A 24,169-nucleotide genomic window follows, 5' to 3' on the forward strand; every position below is an offset into this window, starting at 1 on the left:
CTGGTGGTTCAGGGAAATGTGGTGGATAGTTTTTTGGGTGGCAATAAGATACATGATAACATTTCCTACAGCCTGCAGGCTAAAAGGTGGATAGACGGTGCTGGGCCTTGCCTGCCCAAATCTCAACCTAACTGCCCATTCCTGGCCCACTCAAACCCAAGACCAAGTAAGAACCAGGCCTGGTGGTACATTTGTATATTGCAAGTCTTGTACTTTGTACTTGTACAAAAGACGGTTTTGACTGTCGGAGTGCTGCATGAGAACCTGGCTGCAGATTCTCACTGTCTATGTTACAGAGTCACCCAAGCCCAAAACTTGGAGGTGAGGGCAAGGGTAGGGTCTACTGATGCCTGACACAGAGTTTAAAGCCCAAAGAAGTCAAATAAATAATGTGCTCAAGTTTACTCCTCAGGAAGTGGAATAGCCACGGACCTGATGCCATCCCCACATTGGCAAACACCCCAACTCCAACGTAGAAGATGTGAGAACCTCAAATCGTTTGCTCACCTGCATCCCATCAGGCTCCCTGTTCTTCTCACTTCCAAATCATTAGTATTACCTTTTTAAAGAAAAATTTACATTTGATCTCCAGAGGTGGTGTTTCTTCACAGCCTAGTGCTATGACGTCTCAATTTTATTGGCTTTACCATTTATTTTCCTTGACCTTGCTTTCTGGATTAGGTATCAGAATTGGCAGAGGTTGGGTGAATTATTTTTCACAGTATCTCCAGTGGTTGAGTGATTCAGAACCTCTGACTGACGCTGAGCTCTCCTTGACACAGGATTGAGCAGGTTGGAGGAGACCCAACCCATCAACCCGGGTCCTTAAATTAAGGCAGTGTAGTGTGATGGTTAGGGTGGGACTGTGGTTTATATCCCAGCCTTGCCACCACCTAGCAGAGTGATCTTGTGCAGGCTACTTTACCTCTCTGAGCCCCCATCTCCTTCCTGGTAGAACAGGACAGCTAAGTAGTAGACAGTGCTATGATGAGGCTCAATTGAGCCTGTTTATGTGAAGGGTTTATCCAAGGGCCCAGAATACAGTTAATGAGAAACAGAAGAAGGTACAGTTTAAATCCCAGCCCAGCGTTTACTAACCATGTGCAGTTTGTAAAATGGAGGTAATAATAGTATCTATCTCTTAAAGAAATCAAGAGAGTTAAATAATAATTGTAAAGTACATGCTTAGAACAGTGCCTGGCATCTAGCATGTGTCTGTTAAATAAATGAATAAATGCTCAGGGCCTGGTCCAGATATGAGGCCGGGCATGGTGGCTCATGCCTGTAATCCTAGCAGTTTGGGAGGCCGAGGTGGCAGATTACTTGAGGCCAGGAGTTCGAGACCAGCCTGGTCAACATGGAGAAACCCTGTCTCTACTAAAAATACAAAAAATTAGCTGAGCATGGTGGTGCACGTCTGTAGTCCTAGCTACTTGGGTGACTGAAGCAGGAGAATCACTTGATCTCGGGAGGCAGAGGTTGCAGTGAGCCGAGATCACATCATTGCACTCTAGCCTGGGCAACAGAGCAAGACTCTGTCTCAAAAACGAACAAATGAATGCCCGATCTGCCACAATAATCATTGCTAGGCACATAGAAAGTATTCATGAAGTATTAGCTATTAATTATTTTTTCTAGGTGGGGCACAGTAGTTCAAACCTGTAATCACAGAACTTTGGGAGGCCAAGGTGGGGGAATTGCTTGAGCCAAGGAGTTGAAGACCATCCTGGCCCGCATAGTGAGACCCCATCTCTACAAAAAATTTAAAAAATAGCCGGGCATGGTGGCATGTGCCGGTAGTCTCAGCTACTCATGGGACTGTGGTGGGAGGATCCTTTGAGCCCAGGAGGTCGAGGCCTCAGTGAGCTCTGATTGCACCACCGAACTTCAGCCTGGGCAATAAAGCAAGACCCTGTCTCAAAACGATTTTGAAAAGTAAAAATTAAGAAATTAAAAATAATTATTTTCCCTAGTTACTTGGCACCTGTTTCTGGGGTTCTCATGGCCCATCCTCTCCCTCTCCAGCTTCCTCGGAAACAGCTCCCAAGATCCATAACACAATTTCACCTGCTGACTGATCCTAGGAAGAAGGGCAGACTTGCCCTGGAAGTGAGCCACCTCATGCAAATCCAGGAGGTAAGCTACAGGTGGGGTTCCTGCCTTGCAGAGAGCTCTCTTAGGCTGGAGGGCTTTTAGTAGTAGACATTGTCGTTCATCTGCACCGTTTTGGAAAAAGCTTCAGCAGACCCACAAAACAGTAGTCAAATCCTGAATTCTCCTTTTCCTCCTTTATCTCTGCTTTTCCAGAATCTCACTGGCTCATGTGTTCTTTGTCCATAATTGTCAATGCTACTTAGGGTATCATTTTCCCTCTTTGTCTTCCTTGTGTTTCTCTGGCATTTCTTGTGTACAGCCATACCTTTGATTACCATCTGTGTTTGGATGACCCTAGGTGTCACCCTCAGTTTCACTTCTGTTCTAAGCTCTCTCTTTGTGATTTGTTACATTTTGGAGTATGAGACTCTTTCATAGAAGTGCCCATTCATGTATCTTTCATGAAGTTTCATAAGCATACTGAACCTCATCCATGGAGCTAAATGGCACAGTATTTGGACCTAGACTCCCAACACCAGCTGCCTGTTGTGGGTCACCCACTGAGTAACCATGTCTTACGGAGTCTACTATCAAACTTATCTATAGTGTTCCTTTCTTTTTATTGTCAGTAGAAACACTGGCTCCCAAGGCTTTCTTCTTTTGTCAGCCCTAGCAGATACTGTTCCCTGTGTACCTGGACGGGCTGCATTTTCCCGGACACCATGAGAGAAGGGAAAAATCAGAACTATGTGAGAGTTCTCTGGGAAAGAAAGAATATCTGATCACATGAAGGGTCTGTGATAAAGGCAGATGGTGCGAGAAAAAAGAAAAGCAATTCAAAACTCTTGGAAAAACAAATAATCCTTCTAGAAATAGAATGTTATTATAGATTCCTACATGTCTCTGCAGTGAGATATAGCAGGGTTTGGCAAACTTTACTTTTTCTGGAAAAGGCAAGATAGTAAATATTTCAGGCTTTGCAGGCCAAGCAGCAAAACTGAGGATGTTATATAGAAATACAAATGACAAAAAAGAAAACAAGTTTCTATAAATTTTTTATTGACAACATTTAGGATTATGGATTCTGGAATTTGCATTTTATGTCTTTTTTATTTGTCACAAAATATTGCATATTACTTAGTTTTTCAACCATTTTAAAATGTACAAAATATTTTTAGCTATGGGCAGTCCAGAAGCAGGCAATGGGCTGAAATTGGCCTAGTCATAGTTTGTCAAGCCCTGAGACATAGCTACACATCATAATATATATATATATATATGTCACTGAGTGAGCTAGCTTTCTTTCTTTTTTCTTTCTTTCTTTCTTCTTTTTCTTTCTTTCTTTCCTTCTTTCCTTCCCTCCTTCCTTCCTTCCTTCCCTCTTTCCCTCCCTCCCTTCCTTGCTTCTTTTCTCTTCTCTCTCTTTCTTTCTTTCTCCCTCCCTCTCTCTCTCTCTCCTCTCTCTCTCTCTCTCTTTCTTTCTTTCTTTCACAGAGTCTCACTCTATCACCAGGCTGGAGTGTAGTGGCATGATCTCCTGGGCTCTAGTGATCCTCCCACTTCAGCTTCCTGAGTAGCTGAGATTACAAGAGCATGCCAGCATACCTGGATAACTTTTTTGTATTTTTTGTAGAGATGGGGGTCTCACTATGTTGCCCACACTGGTCTCAAAATTTAGGGCTCAAGTGATCCACCCTCCTTGGCCTCTCAAAGTTTGGGGATTACAGATGTGATCCACCGTGCCCTGCAGAGTTTTCAACTATTAAAATTTCTGAGACAAAGCATGATGACATTATTTATGTTTATTGATGGGTCTCAATTTAGTGGGATATAAACATGCACCAGTTTTAGTTTGGTTTTCAACTGTGTTATATCAAATCCTTCATTTCCTTAATGTCAGTTTAGGCAGATTTCATAACTTCCCAGTCACTTTTGGTTATTAAAACTTCCAGTTTGTCTAACATTTCAAATTGCATGTTGAATTCAAATCACTAGCCCTGCTCCTTCCTCCTTTAGATTCTAGCACCTTCTGTATGTATGTTTCTGCAGAGAGCAGGAAGAAAGAAAAGGCCAACATGCCACTTCGCTTAGACGGACAAGGCTGTAAACCTTTCTTGTTTGCTGCCACTGCTTCTCTGGCTGACATCAATGGCCAGGCACTCTGTGTAGCAGGGATCTGCATGCTGACTGTCTTGCAGAGTCACATGCATTGGTTATTGGAGGGTCCTATGGTACCTTCCCACTGCAACTTCCTTTCCTGGTGTGGAATCTCTGACTCTGGTCTAGTCTTTTCCATCCTGCCTGACTCCTTCCACTGAAAACATACAGCCCCATGTTGCTGAGACTGTAGTTGACCCATACAGTACCTGTGAACAATTATTATAGACCCTCCTCGCTCTGGATAGACTCAGTTCTGAACCAAGGTGCGTGGTTTGGTGAGCGGAGCGTGGGCTACCTCAGCCCCTACTCTACCCCTCAACCAGGTAGCCTCGTATAGGGCAACATCTTCACAAACATTATGCAGCCAGGTTAGGGTTTTCTTGGTTAATGGGCTGCTCTCTCAGGTGAGATATGAACACAATGGCGGCAGCTCAGCTACCCACTGCCAGATCCAGTCCACACATAGAGCTTCACCATTCCAAACAGGCTGCTCCACTCCCATGCCTCCTCTTAGCTCTGTGTTTCCTCCAAGTCCCTTGCTATGTGGGCACATGAGCAGCCATGCTGCTTAAGCAAGTGTCCAATGCAGCACCCAATCATTATGAATGATTCTTCTTGGAGCCACGGGTACCTCACTCAGGAACTAAAAGTATTGGGAGGAAGGAGAGAACTTGTATAAGAAAGCTAACTTATTGTTTGTCTTAGCAAATGGATCTTGTGTAGAAATGCATAAATCAAGAACTAATGGTCAACATGTTATTTAGAGGTAAGAAGGAATGAAGGAAACACAAGAACTAAAACAGAAACAGTTGATGGCACTTGCTACTTTCTTTTCACAGGTAAGTAAATTAATGCTCAGAGGGTAGGCAACTTTCATGGTCTCACAATCAGTAAACAACAGGATCTACATAAGCCCCCAGGTCCGCCTGCTCCAAAAGCCCCTGCTATATCCCATATTCTCTGTGGTCTTTTATTGACTTAGTAAAGACCTATTTGTTCCTATGCTGAAAAAGTGTGCTGTGGCAGGGTTATAAGATGGGAGAAAATTAAAACAACCTGTGGTTTTCTACACTTCTGTTTAAGCTCAGAAACATTGTTTTCATTGCGCGATGCCTCCATATGTCAAAGAAATTTTAAATTATTACAAACATAATTCTCCTAAAATACATAGTGAGCTCATGTCAAGTTTTGTTCAATTCAGCAACGAGGAAGCCAGCAGAATGACAAAACTAGTTCAAAGGGGATGTTCTATTTTTTTCAGTGAAAAAAATTTTGAAATAAGATCACTAAATTAATATAAAACTGATTAATATTCAGGAGAGGAGAGAATAAATCCACAACATTTGGGGTTATCTCCTCTAATGAATGAAAATCACATGCACATCTACTGAACAAAAAATTACGTGCATTTTCTCAGTTTTCTACAAGTAAATATCTAACTATGTAGCAACCAGGCCTGAATCTGTACTAAAAGCTAAGTCAATCAAAGTTGCATTTCCCCGGAGGGTCGGATGAACCTTTGGGTAAGCTTGTTTCACTGTGCTCTATGTGCACATTAAAAGAACACAGTCATCTTTTTGCCTAATTTCTTGTTTTATATTTTTCTTGACACACACTAGTTATCCATACAAATAACCTATGCTGGTCACCCAACCTTGGAATGAAGGTCACTTGCCTTTATTCTAATCCAGAAGATAAAATTTCAGAGAATGAAACAACTGAAAGTATTTTCAAGGCATCTACTTCCTAAGGTAGGTGGAATCCCACAGTCAGATAGAAGATTGGGAAGAAAGAAGAGGGGTGAGTTTCTTTTCAACAATGATGATAAGACTAGGAATGAGATCTAAAATATTTAACAACCAATGGGACACAAGACCAGACAATCAGAATGAATAGTTTTGTAGGGCCAGAGTAAGGTCACAATGACATCTGTGGGGCCAGGTCTCCACCCTTCACCTAATGGATCTGAGAGGCCCCAGTAAGGCCTAGGGTGGGTGCAGTGGTGGTGGGGAGTTTGTGGAAGACTTGGGCCAGATGTTGTTTATCAAGACATAGGAAAGTATTTTAACATTTTAACAACCAATATGGCACTATGGACACATTGTGCCATGACTATTAGTCATGTTCATACTCCGACCTCTACCACCTGCCCAATCCTGACTCAACCCTCAAACACAGTCAGGGTCACTCACACCCATCCTGCCTTAAGACACCAGCCCACTTCTCTCTTCCATCTGGCTTTCAGGCTTTAGTGGCAAGGAGGAAGAATACAGAAAAAGGAACTGGGAGAAGGTCAGGAGTAGGGAAGAGAGTTAAGAGAACTCCAGCACATTCTGAACCTATGTCTAAGGGAGGATGCAGCATTAAATCTAGGACTGCAGGTGCAGAAGTGATGACTGGGTACTGTTTCTAAGTTTTAGGGGTAGAGCAGTGCCCCAACAGACAAGAATCTCTGTCCTTACAGATTCTACATTCTACTTGGGGGAAGACAGGAGATACGAAAAGTATGAACTAACATGTACAAAAGCACCTAGCACAGGGCTTGGCACACAGAGAATACTTAATAAATGTTATGTCTCTTCCTCACCTCCATCCTCAACCACATCTTTGCAGCTTCCCTGAAGGTTTCCAAACACATAAATAAAGCTGGAACCCCATCTGGCTGAAAAAGTCAACCATCTGGAGATTTGGAAATATGGGAGAACTTCTAATGACTGGCTCATTTTTTCCCCCAGTTTTCCAGCCAGATGTTTGATGTCATCCCGGTCCATCTGTAGCAGAAGTATCAGTTATTGTACCTCTTCGTCATAACTTTAAGTTCCTTGTTTTAAAATCCTAAATAAGTAGTCTTTCTTTTCTTAGTATTTTTTAATGAATTGAGAAAGTGATTATTGACTAATAAAATTCAGGAATAAAATATAAAAACATCAGAAATTTATATTAAAAGTGTCATTTAGGTAATTTACAAGGCTGAAAACTGGCAGCCCAGGGGCCAAATTCAGCTACAAGGTAAATTTGGTTTGGCTAGTATCGTATTCTTAGGAAGTTGAAAGAGTTGCCTGCATTTTAAAAGTCAAAAGATTTGGCCGGGCGCGGTGGCTCAAGCCTGTAATCCCAGCACTTTGGGAGGCCGAGACGGGCGGATCACGAGGTCAGGAGATCGAGACCATCCTGGCTAACACGGTGAAACCCCGTCTCTACTAAAAATACAAAAACTAGCCGGGCGAGATGGCGGGCGCCTGTAGTCCCAGCTACTCGGGAGGCTGAGGCAGGAGAATGGCGTAAACCCGGGAGGCGGAGCTTGCAGTGAGCTGAGATCTGGCCACTGCACTCCAGTCCCGGCGACAGAGCGAGACTCCACCTCAAAAAAAAAAAAAAAAAAAAAAAGATTTTACATCTGGCTTTTCTTTACTTGGAATATTGGGCCACACTTGGTGTCCATTTCTCCAAGGTAAACGTCAACTCAAGCCAAGTAGTAGTCATCCTTCAGATGGGGCTTGTGCTTTCCAGTTTGCCACAGTCCTCACCACTCCCTATTGCCCCATACTGAGACCAAGTTTCAGTAACCATACATCTTCTCAAATCTACTGTTACCCACCTCCAAACCTGCTTAGAATTGAGCTAAGAGGATTGGGAAATGCTTGTTTCATACTTTACATTAGCTGCCTCAACTACGCAAACATTTGGATTTGTTACTCCCTAATCTTATCTGAAGTTCTCATTTTAGAATTGGGTAAACTAAGGTCCAAAGAGGGAAAATAACATTCACAATTCACATAACTGTTAGTGACGGAAATGGGATGAACACTTAGGGTTCCTCACTACTAGTCTGGTGGTCTTTCTGCTATCTGAATACATCGCTTTGATTGTCTCCAGGACTTCACGAGGTTTTCCTAATGAGGGAGTCACATATTGAACATGTTCTCATTCAAATTCACAGGTCGCTATTGAAAACATGCACAGGTTAGGGCTCTACTTTGTGAATGCCTCCCGTGCTTTCCAGATAATGAGTCAGCTGTTCGTGTTGGTTTCCCAGTGTGGGTGTCTCTACACAGGTCAATTGTCTCTCCATGCAAAGCGTGTCCTTTGCTGCCTCTGAGTTTGTGTGTGTCTGGTGGCTCCTGCGTCCCTGCCGATGCTGCACAGGCACACTGAGTGTTCTGAAATCTGAAACTTCTGAATGGAAAAACCCATGTGCCTGGGCATTTTCACAAGTTAGTGTTTGTACCAGTAGCAGGCTACCCACCAAAGCATGAATTAATGTTTTCTAGCAAATACTCAGAAAGGCAGCATGACTAAGGTTAAGTATTGCCTGCTGAGTTTAGGTGTGTGACCTTGGGCAAGTTATGTAAATTCCCCAGGGCTCAGTTTCCTCATCTGTAAAATGAGGGTAATAATAGTATCTGCACCACTGAGCTTCTTTGAAGAAGAAAGAGTTAATTTTTCAAAATTCTTAGAACAGTGTGAGCACATATTAAGTGCTAAACGTAACGAATATTCTGGTAGGGTAGCTTATCTTTTCTTAGGTATTTTTTTGAGGGTTGAAAAAGTGATTATTGACTACTAAAGAGTAATTCAGGAGTCAAATATAAAAATATCAGAAATTTGGATGAAAAATGCCATTTAGGTAATTTACAAGGCTCAAAACTGACAGCCCATGGGCCAAATTCAGTTACAAAGTAAACTTGGTTTGGCTGATCACGTCAGTCAAGGAGGAGAAGGATATAACCTACCTACAGAAATGAAAACTGGAAACATCCTTCTCCTCCTTGAGTGACGTGATCATCCTTATAACAGGTAGTCATCCTCAGGCCCAGTGCAAATATCAATACTTGTTGGCTTTAACATCATAATTGTTTGAAGCACCTTTAGAAAACTCAGATTTTCGTGGTATTCCTCAGACCTATGGAAGCACGGAATCTAGTTATGGAGCCCCTGATAATCTAATTTTTTAAAGTTCCTCATGAGAATCTGATGACCAGCCAAGTTGGGAAACAATTGATGTAGTTTGCTTATACTTGAATATCTTTGGTGTTGGAAGACCCATCACCTCCCAAAGCTTCCCATTCCACATTGGATAGTTATTTATATTGAGGTAAAACCTATTTTCCTCTAGCTCATACTTCTATCTTTTTGAGGCCACACAGAACATTTCAAATCTCTCTTTCATATGACAGCCCTTCAGATATTTGCAGACAGCTGTCATGTTCTCCTTGGCGTTCTCTTCTTTTGGATAAAATAATCACATTGTCTCATGGCTCTTTAGAAAAGTACAGAAGAATGAACTTTTTAAATTTGATCTCTAAGAAAATGGAGCTACAAAAACCTCCCAGTTTTCCCTTGACACTTAAAGCACCAGAAAATGAGGATGTTGAGGCTCGGGGGTAGGTAAGAAATACTGAATGGGAAAGGACTGTCCATCTTCATTCTACCAGAGGACGGAAATGCCTGGAATGGATGCTACCAACTGCATGTGTCTTCCCATGCAGAAATCAGAGGCTTCTGCAAATTCCTCAAACACTTGATGTGTTTAGTACATTGCAACAAATCTTGTCTTCATATTTCAACCGGGACCCATCTAGGTGTTAATTACATGAGTGCAGCCATAGCTAATATTTTATTATGATCCACTGTGATTTGTGCATCTTACTGTATTTAATACTTCAAAAAAGTGAACAACAACAAAAAAAGTCAGGCCAAGTTGTATGGGGACTGCAACACAGTTTCTTGATAGAATTCACCTGCCCAAGGATATGTCTTCAATTCATCCAATTTCTTCTTGATTCAGTTTCTCACTTCTCCCACTAAGCCTACAGAATGCCTGGGTGGGGTTTTAATTCCTTGTACAAACTGTGGGTGTAGGACATGATGTTGGAAAAAAGAGAAACCATCGGTTGAGAAATTCTTAGCAAGGGTTCAGAAATTTTAGGTCCTACCTCTGCTCTTATAGATATATTTTTTTTTCATAGATCATAAGGAGCAAAGTCAAACTTCATTTTTAATTGTGCATTCTCAGGTTTGATTCCCAGAGGCAGAAGAATTGGAAATGGCTAAAGCACAGTACACACATGTGCCATTTTTGGCTTGGAGGAACCTTAGCATTTTTATGCCATCTCTAGAACCGTGTAGATATTGCAACATCCACCAAATCAGTTTTACAAAAGATAATTCAATTCCTTATAGTCAATATAAGAAAGGGAAAATATGGAATTTCTCTGAGGTAAATGACTTCACCATACACAATCACAAATGCTCACAAATATCTGACTTTTGTCATTGTTTAGGAAATAATTATCTAGAATTTCTGTCAGTGCATTGAATACAGTATAAGCTTTAGCTAATGTTAATTCAAGACCACCTAGTCCAAACGTATCATTTCCCAGATGAATAAACTGAGAGTTGGAGAGGGTAAATGTCTTAGCCAAGGTCACAGCGATACTTTGCAGCATTACCCAGGTCTTCTAACTTCACATGATCCTTGCTGCATTAAAGGTGGCCCTTTCCTACATGGGCTTCCCACCAGTTGCAAATTTGTTTTAGAAACAGAATCAATTGTAGTAGCACTACAGTCAGGAGAGCAGTTGTTCAAAGTGTCAGGACATGGGAAGAAGGCCAGATAATGATGCAATATTACACTGGCAAGTGATGTCATAGCATGATTTCCTAAGCGATTTACATAAATGCAAGTTCTCAAGAAGCCCTGACAAATGCCAGCCAGTGGAAATGCAGTGTGAAGAACCAATGGCAAGCAGGGGAGGGGACCATACAGGAAACCCAGACTTCCTTGCCCACGACGGTGACAAGCTTCACAGATTTCTCAGAAGCCTAAGAAAACCCCTACCGCCCCTCTAATCCAGTGACTTCCCTCAGGCATGGAGGCTCCAAAGAGCTTTGATTTTCTTCCTTATCTTTCTATTTAATCCCAATGATATCCAAGCATTGCCTACTGGTGCTGAGAGTGACTTCTGGTGTGGCGAAAGCAAGTTTAATAGTGTGGTAGGCTACAAAAGGGCTTTACATTTTTTAATTGTTCTGTCTTCCTCATTATAATTTAGAACTACTCTCCTAATTTTTAGAACTAGAAGTGATGAACTGCTATTCTTGGAGAATCAGTCTTTTGTAAATGTCATGGAAATACCTTGTTTTGAGTTTGGGAATGATTTAGGAATGAAGACAGGTGGATACAAAATACCAAGACTTCAGTTTTGTTGTGATGCAAACTAATAAAACATGTATCAATAAGGATTTTTTTTTTCTTAAAATGTGTGCATAGGGTGTGGGTGGGAGTAGGGGTTTACATATGTTACCCTGTTACTGATTGGCAGTGGAAGTTCATGACAATATCTAGGTACAGCAAACTCAGGAGAAACTGATAAGTCTATGTTGAGAAATAAGGAAATAGCTCAGAATGTGCCAGACCAGGTCAGGATATGTCTCTCTCTCTCTCTCTCTCTCTCTCTCTCTCTCTCTCTCTCTCTCTCCCCATCTTTCCCTCTCCCTCTCTCTCTCTCCTCACTTCCTTCCTCTTGTCCCTTCTCCTCCCTTCCCTCCCCCTCCCTTCAAAATCCAATTTAAGCAGAGTTAAAGACCCCATCTCAAGCCAGAGATCCAAGCAATTGACAATATGCCTAGGGATTTTGGATTTGAAGACTTTTCTAAACTGCAGAAGCTGCCTAGAGTGTGACAAAATCTCATCTTATGAAGCCTATACTAAAAACAATCAACAAGACCCAACCCCTTTAGCCCACATGGCGTCAGTCTTGCTGTTAACAGAGTCTAGGCACCTGCACATTCTCAGCAATAATTTGAACTACTCTTCTCTCCTCATTACCACTCCCATCTCCTCCAAACACCCACCAAAATATCAGAACTGGATTATTCAGAGCCATTGAGAGGAAATTGTAAATACCTTCTAGGCAGCACGTCCTCCACAGCCCCGAATGGGTCATTACTTCTTCATTCTTCCTGCTGGTTTCATTATCACTTGTAGATTTAGTCCTGCACACACCTCTGGAATATAACCAGTAGTCCGTGCCCACTGCAATGGTCATTAAACTAAAAGCTGCAAAGGCTCCCACAGTGGTGATCAACATCTGGATACCTCTGTCACACATCCTCATAATTCTTCATGGTACTCTGGACGGCTGGGGGTTGGAGGGGGAGAGTCAGTGCCGGAGGGGAAAATCACTCTGCAGCCGGGTAACCTAGCACAGGCTCTTCCAAAAATTCAGGTCTCCTTTTGTCAGCATCCACAGAGACTTTGGGAAAGCTGGGGTTTCCTGTCTGGAGCTCTCTCCAGTTCCCTGGGTCGCCTATGGCCCTCGGAAGGGTGCAGGCTCCTGGGGGTTGGTCCGCATCACTGCTGCCTTCTGAGGGTCCCTGGGTTCCTTTCATTCCTCAGGAGCTTGGTAAAGACGAGGGTCCGTGCAGGGCATGGCTCCGGAGCCTGGAGCTGCCAGCTCGGTTTGAGATGCGCCTGGCTTCTCACAGCCCCGGGAGACTCAAGGCAAAGAAACCCAGAGAGGTCTCTGTGTGAGTGTGTGTGTGTGCGTGCGTGCGTGTGTGTGCGAGCGCGTGTGCTGGGGGTGAGGGCGGATGGCAAAAAATAGCACTGCTGGGAGGCGAGCCGCTGAGAAGAGTGTTCACTGCTTCCACAGCCTCGCAGGAAAGCTCTCCGCCTGCTCCCGACACCCCCGCTCAAACTGGAGAAAAGACAGAGTCCTGGGGCGGGGGCCGGCTGGTTTCCCCGGGGGCGCCAAGGTCCGTGGTGCTGAAGGGACAGCTCCCCGCCTGTTGCCCCGCCTCCGCCGTCCTAACGCCTAGGCTTTAAGGTCCGTGACGCTGAAGGGACAGCTCCCTCCTGCAGCTGCACACCGCCGCCTGAGCTAGAAACCCGAGGTGCTAAGGGTCTTTCTTCCCTCACCCGCCCTCCCCCGGGTCAATCAGTCGGCTCGGCCCTGCCCAGTCAAGCCCACTCTCAGCCCAAAGTTTCGGGAGACGAGGACAGTCAGCGCCCCGGCTCCTGGTCGCTGCAGCACGACCCGGTTTCTCCGCTCTGGGAAGCGTTAAGGAAAGGGGAAGGGGAGCGAAGCCCGTAGCGCACTCTGGCGCTCTCTCAGCACCCACCCAACGCGGCATTCTTCAATCCTCCCTCCCACCCCATGAGCCAGGCAAGTTTGCCTTTTGCTGCGGGCACCACTGGAGCCCACTGGGGAAAAAGAAGACCCGTAAGACCGAGTCTTCTTAAAGGCACCAGCAGCTCTGGGGACGACTCTATGGCTCACTTAGGCGGGCAAAAAGTGTTGTCACTATCACATCTGTGTAGAGTCTGTCTCAATTTGGTTCCCCAGCAAACAAACCAATATGTCTACCCTCGTTTCTCTGGAGCTCTGGTTTACACCGGAGACAACCTGCTCAGATCAGACCCGGAACTGTTCATATATATATGATCATGTATTCCTAAAAGATGGAAGGAGCTAAAAGTATATAGACTCTGTAATGCACATATTAGGGACCCTGGGCAAAAGACTATAAGATTTTGGTCTTTGAATACGCCTTTTATACATTTTTAACACATCTACATTGAAGGGAGTCATGGATTCATGGTGGGAGAGTCACTGAAAATGTCAGATTTTGTTCAAAGGTCTCTGAGATATTCATTTGTTAACATTGTTATCTAAGTCAGACCATGAAGCAGGTGAAGTTAGGTCTGCTTTGCTTGTTAGTCCAAAGTGCAAATGGCATTGCACACCTGAAAGCTCTCTTCCTTGGAAATAGCCAGTATTGCAAAGGTCCAGCATTTAACCAGCTTTTTATTACTGTGTATTCTGGCATATGCACGGGCACACACCTAGTTGACTAGAAACAGCCCACAGAAATGCCCTTATTATTTTTTTTTTTCTCATGGCATACTGGGACTGATATCCAGAGGTCAGGAATTTAGAAATGAGGCTGCTTGGGTTGTTTCCACAGTTCCTGAGATGTGTCCACAACCAGCTGTCATGTTTGAATGTTATTTAGCTGGACAGTAATATAACAGGAGGTAATTGCAGACACACATACTCCCCTGGTGCCATCTCTGGCTGCCTGGGAGCTTCTATTCAAGTGACTGAGTAGCAGCAATATATTGAAGGGTTCGCAAATGCAGCTCACAACTTCTTGGTGACTTTGCTACTCTTATTTTGGTGTTAATATTGAAGACTTTATTCTTGATGTTAGATAAATACGCATGTGCATGAGGAAGTTTGAATATATAGCTGTGGAATGATTGTGTTTGATTGCTCACCTGTGCTGTGTTCAGTTTAGTTATAAATTCTGAATGCCTGTGAATTTGTCATAGAAGTAAAACAAGTATGTAAATGTATGTTTGTACCTGCAGGCAGTGTTAGGACCATGTGAACATATTTGCTGCAAATGCATGGCATTTTTGCTATGCATAGGTATGTATAGGTAAAGTATAGATTTGAATACGTAGGTGTGTATACCTACGTGCATTTAGTTGCATATGCATGTGTAGTGGTTCACAAACACTGATTTATGAACAGGAGGTAGAAATACTGAAAGCTTGCCACATAATCCACAATGGAATGGATAAACTTGGGGCCAGGACTACAGCTGTACTCCAGAAGAATGACAGAAGATAGTAGGGAGAGGATATACAAGGTCTCCTACAAGTTACTTAGTGTCATTTTCTTTCCTGAAATGAAAATTTGCATCTTAAAAAATATCCTGCCTTGATTATTGTTACCTTTTTTTTTTTTTTTTTTTTTTTTTAAGGGAAAGCCATATGTAACATGGAGGTGAGGTTGGTATTTCTTGGGAGGGGTTAACTCAGTTAGCAAAAATTTCCCTCCCCACTCTCAGAAAGTTAAATAAGATGAAATAATTAATAATGATCAAGGCAGTCATTTCAGGATCTGTTTGATTCTTCTCTTGCTCTGACAGAAGTGAGAAAGGTCTTCTTTCGAAGAAGGACCATGTTGATGAAAGATGAGTGAGCTTCGGGCTAAGGGACCGTATGCCCCAATCACTCCATTTACCAGACCCACAGTGGAACAACAGCATCTTCATCTCGACTCACTTAGCTCTACAACAGAAGCCCAGACAGGCAGAGTATGGTGCCCAGGGGCCTAGCAGAAGGATAGTTGGGGGAAAAGGATTAGGAGCTCAGGTAGATGAAGGTAACAATTATGCACCCAGTTTTGCTGAATAAGAGAAAGGGATACATGTGATAAAACTGGAGCTTTGTCCGGAGCCTCTGACGGGGTGAGGCAGGCTCATTCTTTGGGATTGTTGTCCAGGGCCAACCTGATCACTGTGGGAAGTCCCGAACCTGCATGTGGAGCAAGTCAGAACAACTGAACGGAGTGTGAGTGTGGAGGCAGGGAGGCCGCAGTTAGTTCCCTACCACGCCTCCCAACTTACTAGGGGGTGACCTCATCCTTTCATTCAATTGAATGTGTAGGTGTGCGGACCTGGGTGCGTAAATACTGCTTGTAAGGCTAGCGATCGTTCCTCATTTTCACCACTAGAGGGCTCTTTCAACAGATCAACGAGGGACTCAAGAGATTCAGAGCTCTCTCCAGGGCGAGTTGGAGCTAGACTCCTGTTTGCTAATAGCCCTCTCTGATCCCACGTATCTGGCAGAAGACTAGGAGACATTCAGACATCTTGCAACTGATGTCTGATTCTCTTATTGAGACTTTTGTTTTCTTCCACTGGGCTGTCAGCTAGTGAAGTAGTTGGCACGGTGTATGTATTTATGCTTTTCCCTGTCCATCTTCTCATACATCTGGAGGGGTCAGTGACCCCTGTAAGAATGGTTGTGTCATTTAGGAAGGAGTACTGACAGCTGCTTCAATTCAGCAAATGCTTCTCGAGTGCCTACTATGTGCAAGGCATTCCACTATGTGCTCAGCACCTTGGAGAATACAAAGATATGATTCTCATCCTCCAGGGAGCAGATTATGCAGTTGGGAATATTTTATTAGTGAATTCACTTTGACTGTAAATGGCAAAAACTTACCAGAGCTAGCTTAAGAAAATGGAGAATTTGGTACAAGAATATGACGATGTTTCAAAGAACCATAGGGCAGAGGTTCAATCAGGCCTCGGCAGGGAGCAGGAACCAGCAAAAAAAAAAAAAAAAAAGCCATCAGGAGTCTTGACAGTCACTTCATTTTGCATCTCTGCCTCTTTTCATATTTTTAGTTGAAAAATTGTTTTGCTTCATCTATTCTTTGATCCTCAAAATAGAAGCTAGATTTTGAGTTCTTATGTCATCTCTATTTAAGAAACCCACCCAGACTAAACTGGGAAGTTTTAGTCCTAATTCAAAATTTCCAGGAGAGACAACCTGATCAGCCTAGCTTATGTTGCTTGCCACTTCCTGGTCCATGCAGCTGTGGCCAAGTTTTCAGGGTCATGTAGTATAAACGTAGCCATCAGGATCAGCACCTGTGAGTTGTGGGAGGCTAGTTCTTAGAAAAGGGGGAAATTCTGTGATACCTAAGAAGACTTTACTGTGAAAAGCCCATGTGATCTACTTGTGGCACCACTCCAGTGATGTCCATGGGATCAGTAGTAAAATGTGACCACAAAGGAGGAGACAACATGGCAGGATATGGGGCTCAGAAGGTACTGGACCCCAACTAAGCTGGGTGTCAGTGGTACCAAACCAGCTTTACCTTTTATCAGAAGAGAATGGAGCATCATCAGAAGAGAAAAAGTCTTCAGAGTTAAGGGCACCCACATGTGTGTAAGTCAAGGAGATGATGAAAACCAGGCACACATGGACTAAACAGTGTCATCCCCGCCATCTTGAATTCTCTCAATGTTCACACATAGCCTTGTTACGAGTTTTCTACTTTTGGATTCAACCTATAGAAAAAAGCATTAAAAACCAAATATGCTTACAAAGCATTCACACATCATTATTTCAACTTCAGTCTTGTTAACCTTCTTTCAGTATCTGAAACCCTCTATGCTCTCTTTGAACCCAATTACATGAAATTATGTTTCTACTCTCCAGACAGTGATAGAAATTGGAGGTAGAAGGAGGGAAGGAATGGTAGGATGTAACATCCTGATATTATTATGCAAAGAGAATAGCCAAAATATACTGTCTAGAGTTGATAAAAGGAGATCTAGAGTATCTTGTATGTCATTGAAAATTAAAGATAACCAATACAAAAAATAAAAATACTCTAATCTATATTTGGAGAAGAGGAGACATTGGGGTAAAATGAACTAAACTAAAATAAAATGAGTAATAAGAATGAACAGGGTGGGACCCGAACAGTTTTTTACTATAGCCACTTCTATCCTATCTGATTTTAAAAATCTTGTACATGTATATTTTGATGAAAGTTTAAAGTTAATTCAAAAATAAATAAAAACAATAAGCAGTGTGCCAGCTGTCCGTCTCCAACTACCTCCTGTTTAATTGATACAGAAATGCCAGGTGTTTCCTGTGACTCACCCATTGATTTCCTGTGCTGAGAATGCTCTTCCCTGAATATACTTTATATGTAAGAAACATTTATTTTAAAATAATTTTGAATTTACATACAAATTGCTGCCCAGATATTGTCATGGTTCAATCCCTCACTTCATTCATACCTCAGCTCAAATGTCACCTTCTTAGAGAATTCTTTAACTGCTCCATCTAAAAATAACACCCCATACTTCTCTCTATACTCTCACTCTGCTTTATTTTTCTTCAGAGCATTTATCAGTATCTGACATTATACTGTGTATATGTATATATATGTTTTTGTGCTTATTGTCCTCTTCCCAACTAAAGCCAAAGAAATCCATGAGAACAGGTGCTTTGTCTTGTTCAAATCTAAATTATCAGACCCTAGAATAGTGCTCAGGATACAGTAGGCATTTAATTAGTATTTGTTTAATCAACTAATTGCATAAGTAATTATTAAGATTTACACCTGTGACAGGCACCGATGAGTAAATAACAAGCAGGAAAGACATTGCTCTTGATCACCTGAAACTCTTAGTCTCATGAAGACGACAGAGACAATTGGATGAATAAGAGCAATTGCAGGCCGGTGCAACGGCTCATGCTTGTAATCTCAGCACTTTGGTAGGCTGAGGTGGGAGGATCACTTAAGGCCAGGAGTTTGAGACCAGCCTGGGCAACATAGTCAGACCTTGTCTCTCCAAAAAAATTAAAGTTAGCCAGGCATGGTAGTGGACACTTGTAATCCAAGCTACTCAGGAGACTGAGGCAAGAGAGTCCTTTGAGCCTGGGAGTTCAAGGCTGCAGTGAGCCATGATGGTGCCACTGCACTCTAGCCTGTGTGATAGAGTGAGACCCTGTCTCAAAGAAGAAGAAGAGGAAGAGGAGGAGGTAGAAGAGGAGGAGAAGGTGGAGGAGGAGGAGGAGGACGAGGACGAGGAGGAGGAGAAGGAAGAAGAAGAAGAGGAAGAAGAAGAAGGAGAAGAAGAAGGAGGAGGAGAGAAAGAAAGAAGGGAGAAGAAGAAGAAGAAGGAGAAGGAGAAGGAGAAGGAGAAGGAGAAAGAGAAGGAGAAGGAGAAGGAGAAGGAGTAGTTGTTTCACTACTCTTTGTTGTTACACTACTCTTCAGATTCTCTTTACTGGGTTGGTGCATTTATACCCCTCCAGCCCTGACCTTTCTAACCCAGAGCTGCCCCCTCCTGGGACAACTGGGTCTTAGCTGATGAGAGCTGCCTCTCCCAAGGAATTAGAGCCCTTCTTCCTGCAGTCAGACACAAAGGTGTAAAAGGCTGGCTTCTTGCCAAAGGCAGGGACAACTGTGAGATACAATTTATGCTCCAGGGTCCTCTGATGATCAGGCCAAGGCTACCACATCCTTGTTGGGCTTCATCTCCATCCTCTTTGGTTGCCAAACCATAGTGTGCATTAGAATCGCTTAGAAGGCTTGTTGAATGAGACATTTTTGGGCTCCACCCTCAAACTTTCCAAGGTGGATGATGCTTGAAGATGTTCATTTTCAGCAAGTTCTCAAGGGGTGTTAATGCTGCTCTTTAGGAAACCACAACTGGAGAATCACTGTCTTTTCTTATGTTTGTTCCCATACTCCCTTGGGGTTTTTGCTAAAGATTACTTTCTCAATAAGTCTTTTGCATCCAAATATCTGCCTTAGGCTCTGCTTCTAGGGAATGCTACCCAAAAGGGATAGTAAGGAACTACATTCCCAAACAATTCCCAAGCTTGATACATGGCAACCTGAGACTATTAAATCCCTAAACAGCTAAACTTCTAAAAGATCCTTGAGCCCAACAGGAAGCCTGTCCTTTCCAATTCCACCTCAGATGAATCCAGGGAGAGAGATGGACAGAGAAGAACCTTCCAGGGGACAGAGAGTAGGGTGATGAAAAGTAATGAATAAGGAAGTTTCTCTCTGAAAAGGGAACAGATTTGCTAGCCAGGGAAGTCTTCCATTCATAGGAAAGAGAAATATTGTTATTCCTGCTCAGCTGATCATTTCTATACATGTGTGACTGCTGTGTATACTTTAGTCTCGGCTTTTAAAAGTTTTTTATTATTATTGTTATTATGTGGCTCCTTCTGCACTATTGAATGATGGATGTGCTGGAAGCAAGTAAATTGTCTTTTATTTTAGACCAAGAGAGGATACACCCAAACCTGCTGAAGAGGGCTGCAAGCTGCCCAGAAATCTTACCGTTTACATGGATGAGACTTTGGAGGTGGTGTCCTTTGGGTAAAGGTAAATGTATTCTATGTATAGACCAACATTTGCTGGCTAATTATCAGAGAAAAGCAAATTAAAACCACAATGGGATATCATCTTTTTCTAGTTAGAATGGCTATCATTAAAAAGTAAAAAATAAAATAAAATAAAATAACAGATGTTGGTGAGGATGCAGAGGAAAGGAAATGCTTACATACTGTTGGTGGGAATGTAAATTAGTACAGCCTCTATGGAAAACAGTATAAAAATTTCTCGGCTGGGCGTAGTGGCTCATGCCTGTAATCCCAGCACTTTGGGAGGCCAAGGCAGGTGGATCACTTGAGGTCAGTAGTTCAAGACCAGCCTGGTCAATGTGGTGAAGCCCCATCTCTACTAAAAATACAAAAATTAGCCAGGTGTGATGGCATGTGCCATAGTCCTGGCTACTTGGGCGGCTGAGGCTGGAGAATCACTTGAACCCAGGAGGCGGAGAGGTTGCAGTGAGCTGAGATTGTGCCAGTGCACCCCAGCCTGGATGACAGAGCAAGACTCTGTCTCAAAAAAAAAAAAGAAAGAAAGAAAAGAAAAAAGATTTCTTAAAGAGCTAAAAATAAGACTACTATTCTACTGTTCAATCAGCAGTCTCATTACTGGGTATATACCCAAAGGGAAATAAATAATTATATCAAAATATACCCGCACTTGTATGTTTTTTGCAGCATTATTCACAATACAAAAATATGAAGTGAACCAAAGTGTCCATCAATGGAGGACTGGATAAAGAAAATGTGATATGTGTGCATGTGTGTGTGTGTGTGTGCATATATATGTGTGTATATATACACATATGTATATATATGCATATATATGCCAGAGAATACTATGCATCCACAAAAAAGAATGAAATTATGTCTTTTGCAGCAATATGGATAAAATTGGAGGTCATCACCCTCACTAAAATAACTCAGAAACAGAAAGCCTAATGCCACATGTTCTCACTTGTAAGTGGGAGTTAAACAATGGGTACACATGGACAAACAAATTAGAAAAAATAGACATTGGAGACTCCAAAAGATTGAGAGGGTAGGATTGGGGTGAGGGCTAAAAAATTGCCTATTGGGTACAATATTTACTATTTGGGTGATGGGTACACTACTGTTTGGGTGATGGGCACCCTATTTTGCCACTATTCAATATATGCATGAAAGAAAACTGCATTTGTACCCTCTAAATATATATATTTTTAAAGAATGGTATTTGCTGGCAAAAAAAAACATGGATTGTTACAGAATCTTCTAGTTGCTTACCCAGTAGGCTTTCCTTATTTCTTCTTACATAAGACTCCAATTGTGACTGGGGACACTCTCCCTAGCTGAAATAAAGGTTGTTCAGTTTTCCTTACAGAGAAGGATGGTTTTGTCATAAAATTCTGACTGATACAATGTAATCAAAAGTTGCGGTGTAGATAATGGCTAAAACATGAGAACATCCCAAGTCTTCATCAACAGACGAATAGATAAACATAATGTGGTATATACATACAGTGGAATATTATTCAGCCATAAAAAGGAGTGAAGTTCAGATACATGTCACAACATGGATGAATCTTAAGGACATTGTGCTAAGCAAAATAAGCCCAATGCAAAAGTACAAATATGGCATGATTCCATTTATATGAGGTATGTAGAACAGGCAAATGCAGAGACAGACAGCAGATTAGAGCTTATCAGGGGCTACGAGGAGACAGGAACGAGGAGTTATTGCTTAATAGTTACAGAATTTTTGTTAGATATATGAAACAATTTTAGAAATAAAAGTGATGATTGCACAACCTTGTGAACGTGATTAATGGCACTGAATTTTATGCTTACAAATGTTTACAATGGCAAATATTATATATATTTTACCAAAATTTAAGAAAGGGAAAACAAAAGTTGTTCTGTGGGTTTTCTGTCAAATCTCCTCCCAGCAGGTTTTTGGACAGACTTTGCTGGCACATAGGTGACACCTTTTGCTCTTGGCTTTCTTCCTACCTGGAACTAGGACTTAATGCTGGAGTCAGATCAGCCATGTTGTTACATAAGGTAACAAGCACATGTTTAGTATACCTGAAAATAAAACAGAAGAAGCCTGATCCAGGTATGGTGGCTCACGGCTGTAATGCCAACTATTCAGGAGGCTGAGGTGGGAGGCTCACTTGAGCCCAGGAATACAAGGCCATCCTGAGCAACATGGCAAGGTCCCCTCTCATCTCTAAAAGTTCTTTTTTTTTTTTGCCAGGTATGCTGGAGTATGTCTGTAATCCAGATTACTTGGGAGGCCAAGGTGGGGAAAACACTTGAGCCTTGGACACGGAGGCTGCAGTGAGCTATGATCCCGTATCACTGCACTCCAGCCTGGGCAACAGAGATACACTGATAGAAGCTGGAGTCCCTGATAGCATTATGGAGCTACCAATCCAGGCCAAAAGTTTTTATCTCCACAATTCTTATTACGTGATGAAAACAGACTCTTTAACCTATTTCACCCCCTTTCAAGTTTAGCAGATGAGCACAATTCCTAATTTATTCAGGCAAGGAGATGTGAAATTAGAGAGGTGGTCTATTGGTCATAAGCTTCTAGTCACAGTTGACAGAAATCCAACTTAAAGTGTATAAGACAAACAGAAGTAATCAATTAATATGTGTAACTTAAAAGTCTAAAAGTAAATATCTATAGCTTCTGGGATCCATCTCTCTCCATCTCAGCCTTCCTCCCTCTGCACTGAGCCGGCTGTCTTCTCAAGCACCAGGAGCTCCTGGCTTGCATCTTACCAGCTGAGCAATCCTAGGAGAAAGAGGACATCTCTCCACCAACAGTTACAGTAAATGTCTTGGGTCTGCTTTCTCATCGACTCATTTAGTTCATACCCACCCGAACCAATAATAATGGACACAAAATGGAATTCGCCAATTTTTAGGTTTGGGCTACCTTTCCAATCTTTGGGCATATAGGAAGGAAAGCCAGCCTTATTTTAATCCATGTGGACTGACAGTAGCGTGAAGGATGATGTTTTAGAGAAAATCGAGGTTGCTGTTACCAGAAAAAGGTTGAAGAAATGGTAGGAAGTAAAGAATAATAGATATTCACTGTGAACTACAGATATACAGATTCCAGATTATTCAGGGACTTTTAGCCATGTTAGATCATTCAACAAATATCTATTAAGATCTACTTACTTGCTAAGCACTGCTTTAGGTTCTAAGGGGACAGCAGTGAGCAAGACAGATAGATTCCCTGCCTTGAAAGAGCTTATATTTTAGGTGAGGGAGATAGCCAGTAAACATGAAACCAACCAACCAACCAAACAAACAAACAAAAAAATGAAGGTAGTGAAAAATGCTGCAAAAAATAAACATAAGCAATGTGATACAATATGACCAATCTTGGCGGTAGAAGGACTGCTGTAGGTAACATGGTCAGTGGGGCATTCTGGGGAGGTGGTTTTTGAGTTAAGAAAAGTCAGTAGTGGAGGAGGAGTCAGTTCTAAGAGGATCTAGAAAAAGGTATCACCAGCGAAAGGATCATGAATGCAGCTTGTTGAAAAACAGAAAGAGTCATGAGGTAGACAAATGGTAAACAAGAGAAAAAACGGTAGATAACCAGGTTAGGGAAGCGGACTGTGGCCAGATTATACAGACCTAGTTGGCCAGGCTAAATGAAGTTTGGGTGTTAATTCTTTTACAGGGTGAAGCCATTGCACAATTTTAAGCAGGGAATTAACATGATCTCATTTATAGTTCAGAGATTTCACTCTAGCCACGGAGTGGATAATGGATGGCACAAGCAAGAGCAAAGGCTTGGAGATGAATTAGGAGGTGGTGGCATTAACTCAGGCAAGTGATATTGTATTGATGTATTGGATATTAAGGAATATGACTGTTTCCTGAAAACTGTGGAGAACATTGAGAGGTTTTAAGCAGGGAGTGATGTGGTCAAATTTGGGTTTTTTTTTTTTTTTTTTTTTTTAGTGGTACATCAGTGCGTTGGCCATGCTCCATAGGACAAGAAATTGTAGCAGAGACCCAGAAGATGGCAAGAAAATAGTAGATCTCTTTGGCTCCAAGCTTCCCTAGGGCTTTGCTCTTCTTCTTACCACCTAGATTGAGGTATGGGGTGGGCAAGTTGTGAAATTGGCCATTTCCCCAAGACCTGACTTTAGAAACCAGACTCAGGATAAA

General features: G+C 42.3%; 1 protein-coding gene across 1 annotated transcript in view; it reads right to left on the reverse strand.

The window, feature by feature from the left end:
* The window catches only part of CACNG3 (calcium voltage-gated channel auxiliary subunit gamma 3), a 110,111-nt gene extending 96,556 nt beyond the window's left edge, over positions 1–13,555 (reverse strand). Inside the window, exon 1 of the mRNA XM_033217731.1 lies at positions 12,164–13,555. Within this exon, the coding sequence (XP_033073622.1) occupies positions 12,164–12,374 (211 nt within the window). The 5' untranslated portion in view covers positions 12,375–13,555. The remainder of the gene's footprint in view (positions 1–12,163) is intronic.
* Positions 13,556–24,169: the final 10,614 nt, after the last annotated feature.

Source organism: Trachypithecus francoisi, unplaced genomic scaffold, assembly GCF_009764315.1.
Source record: "Trachypithecus francoisi isolate TF-2019V2 unplaced genomic scaffold, Tfra_2.0 Lachesis_group10, whole genome shotgun sequence".
Taxonomy (NCBI): domain Eukaryota; kingdom Metazoa; phylum Chordata; class Mammalia; order Primates; family Cercopithecidae; genus Trachypithecus; species Trachypithecus francoisi.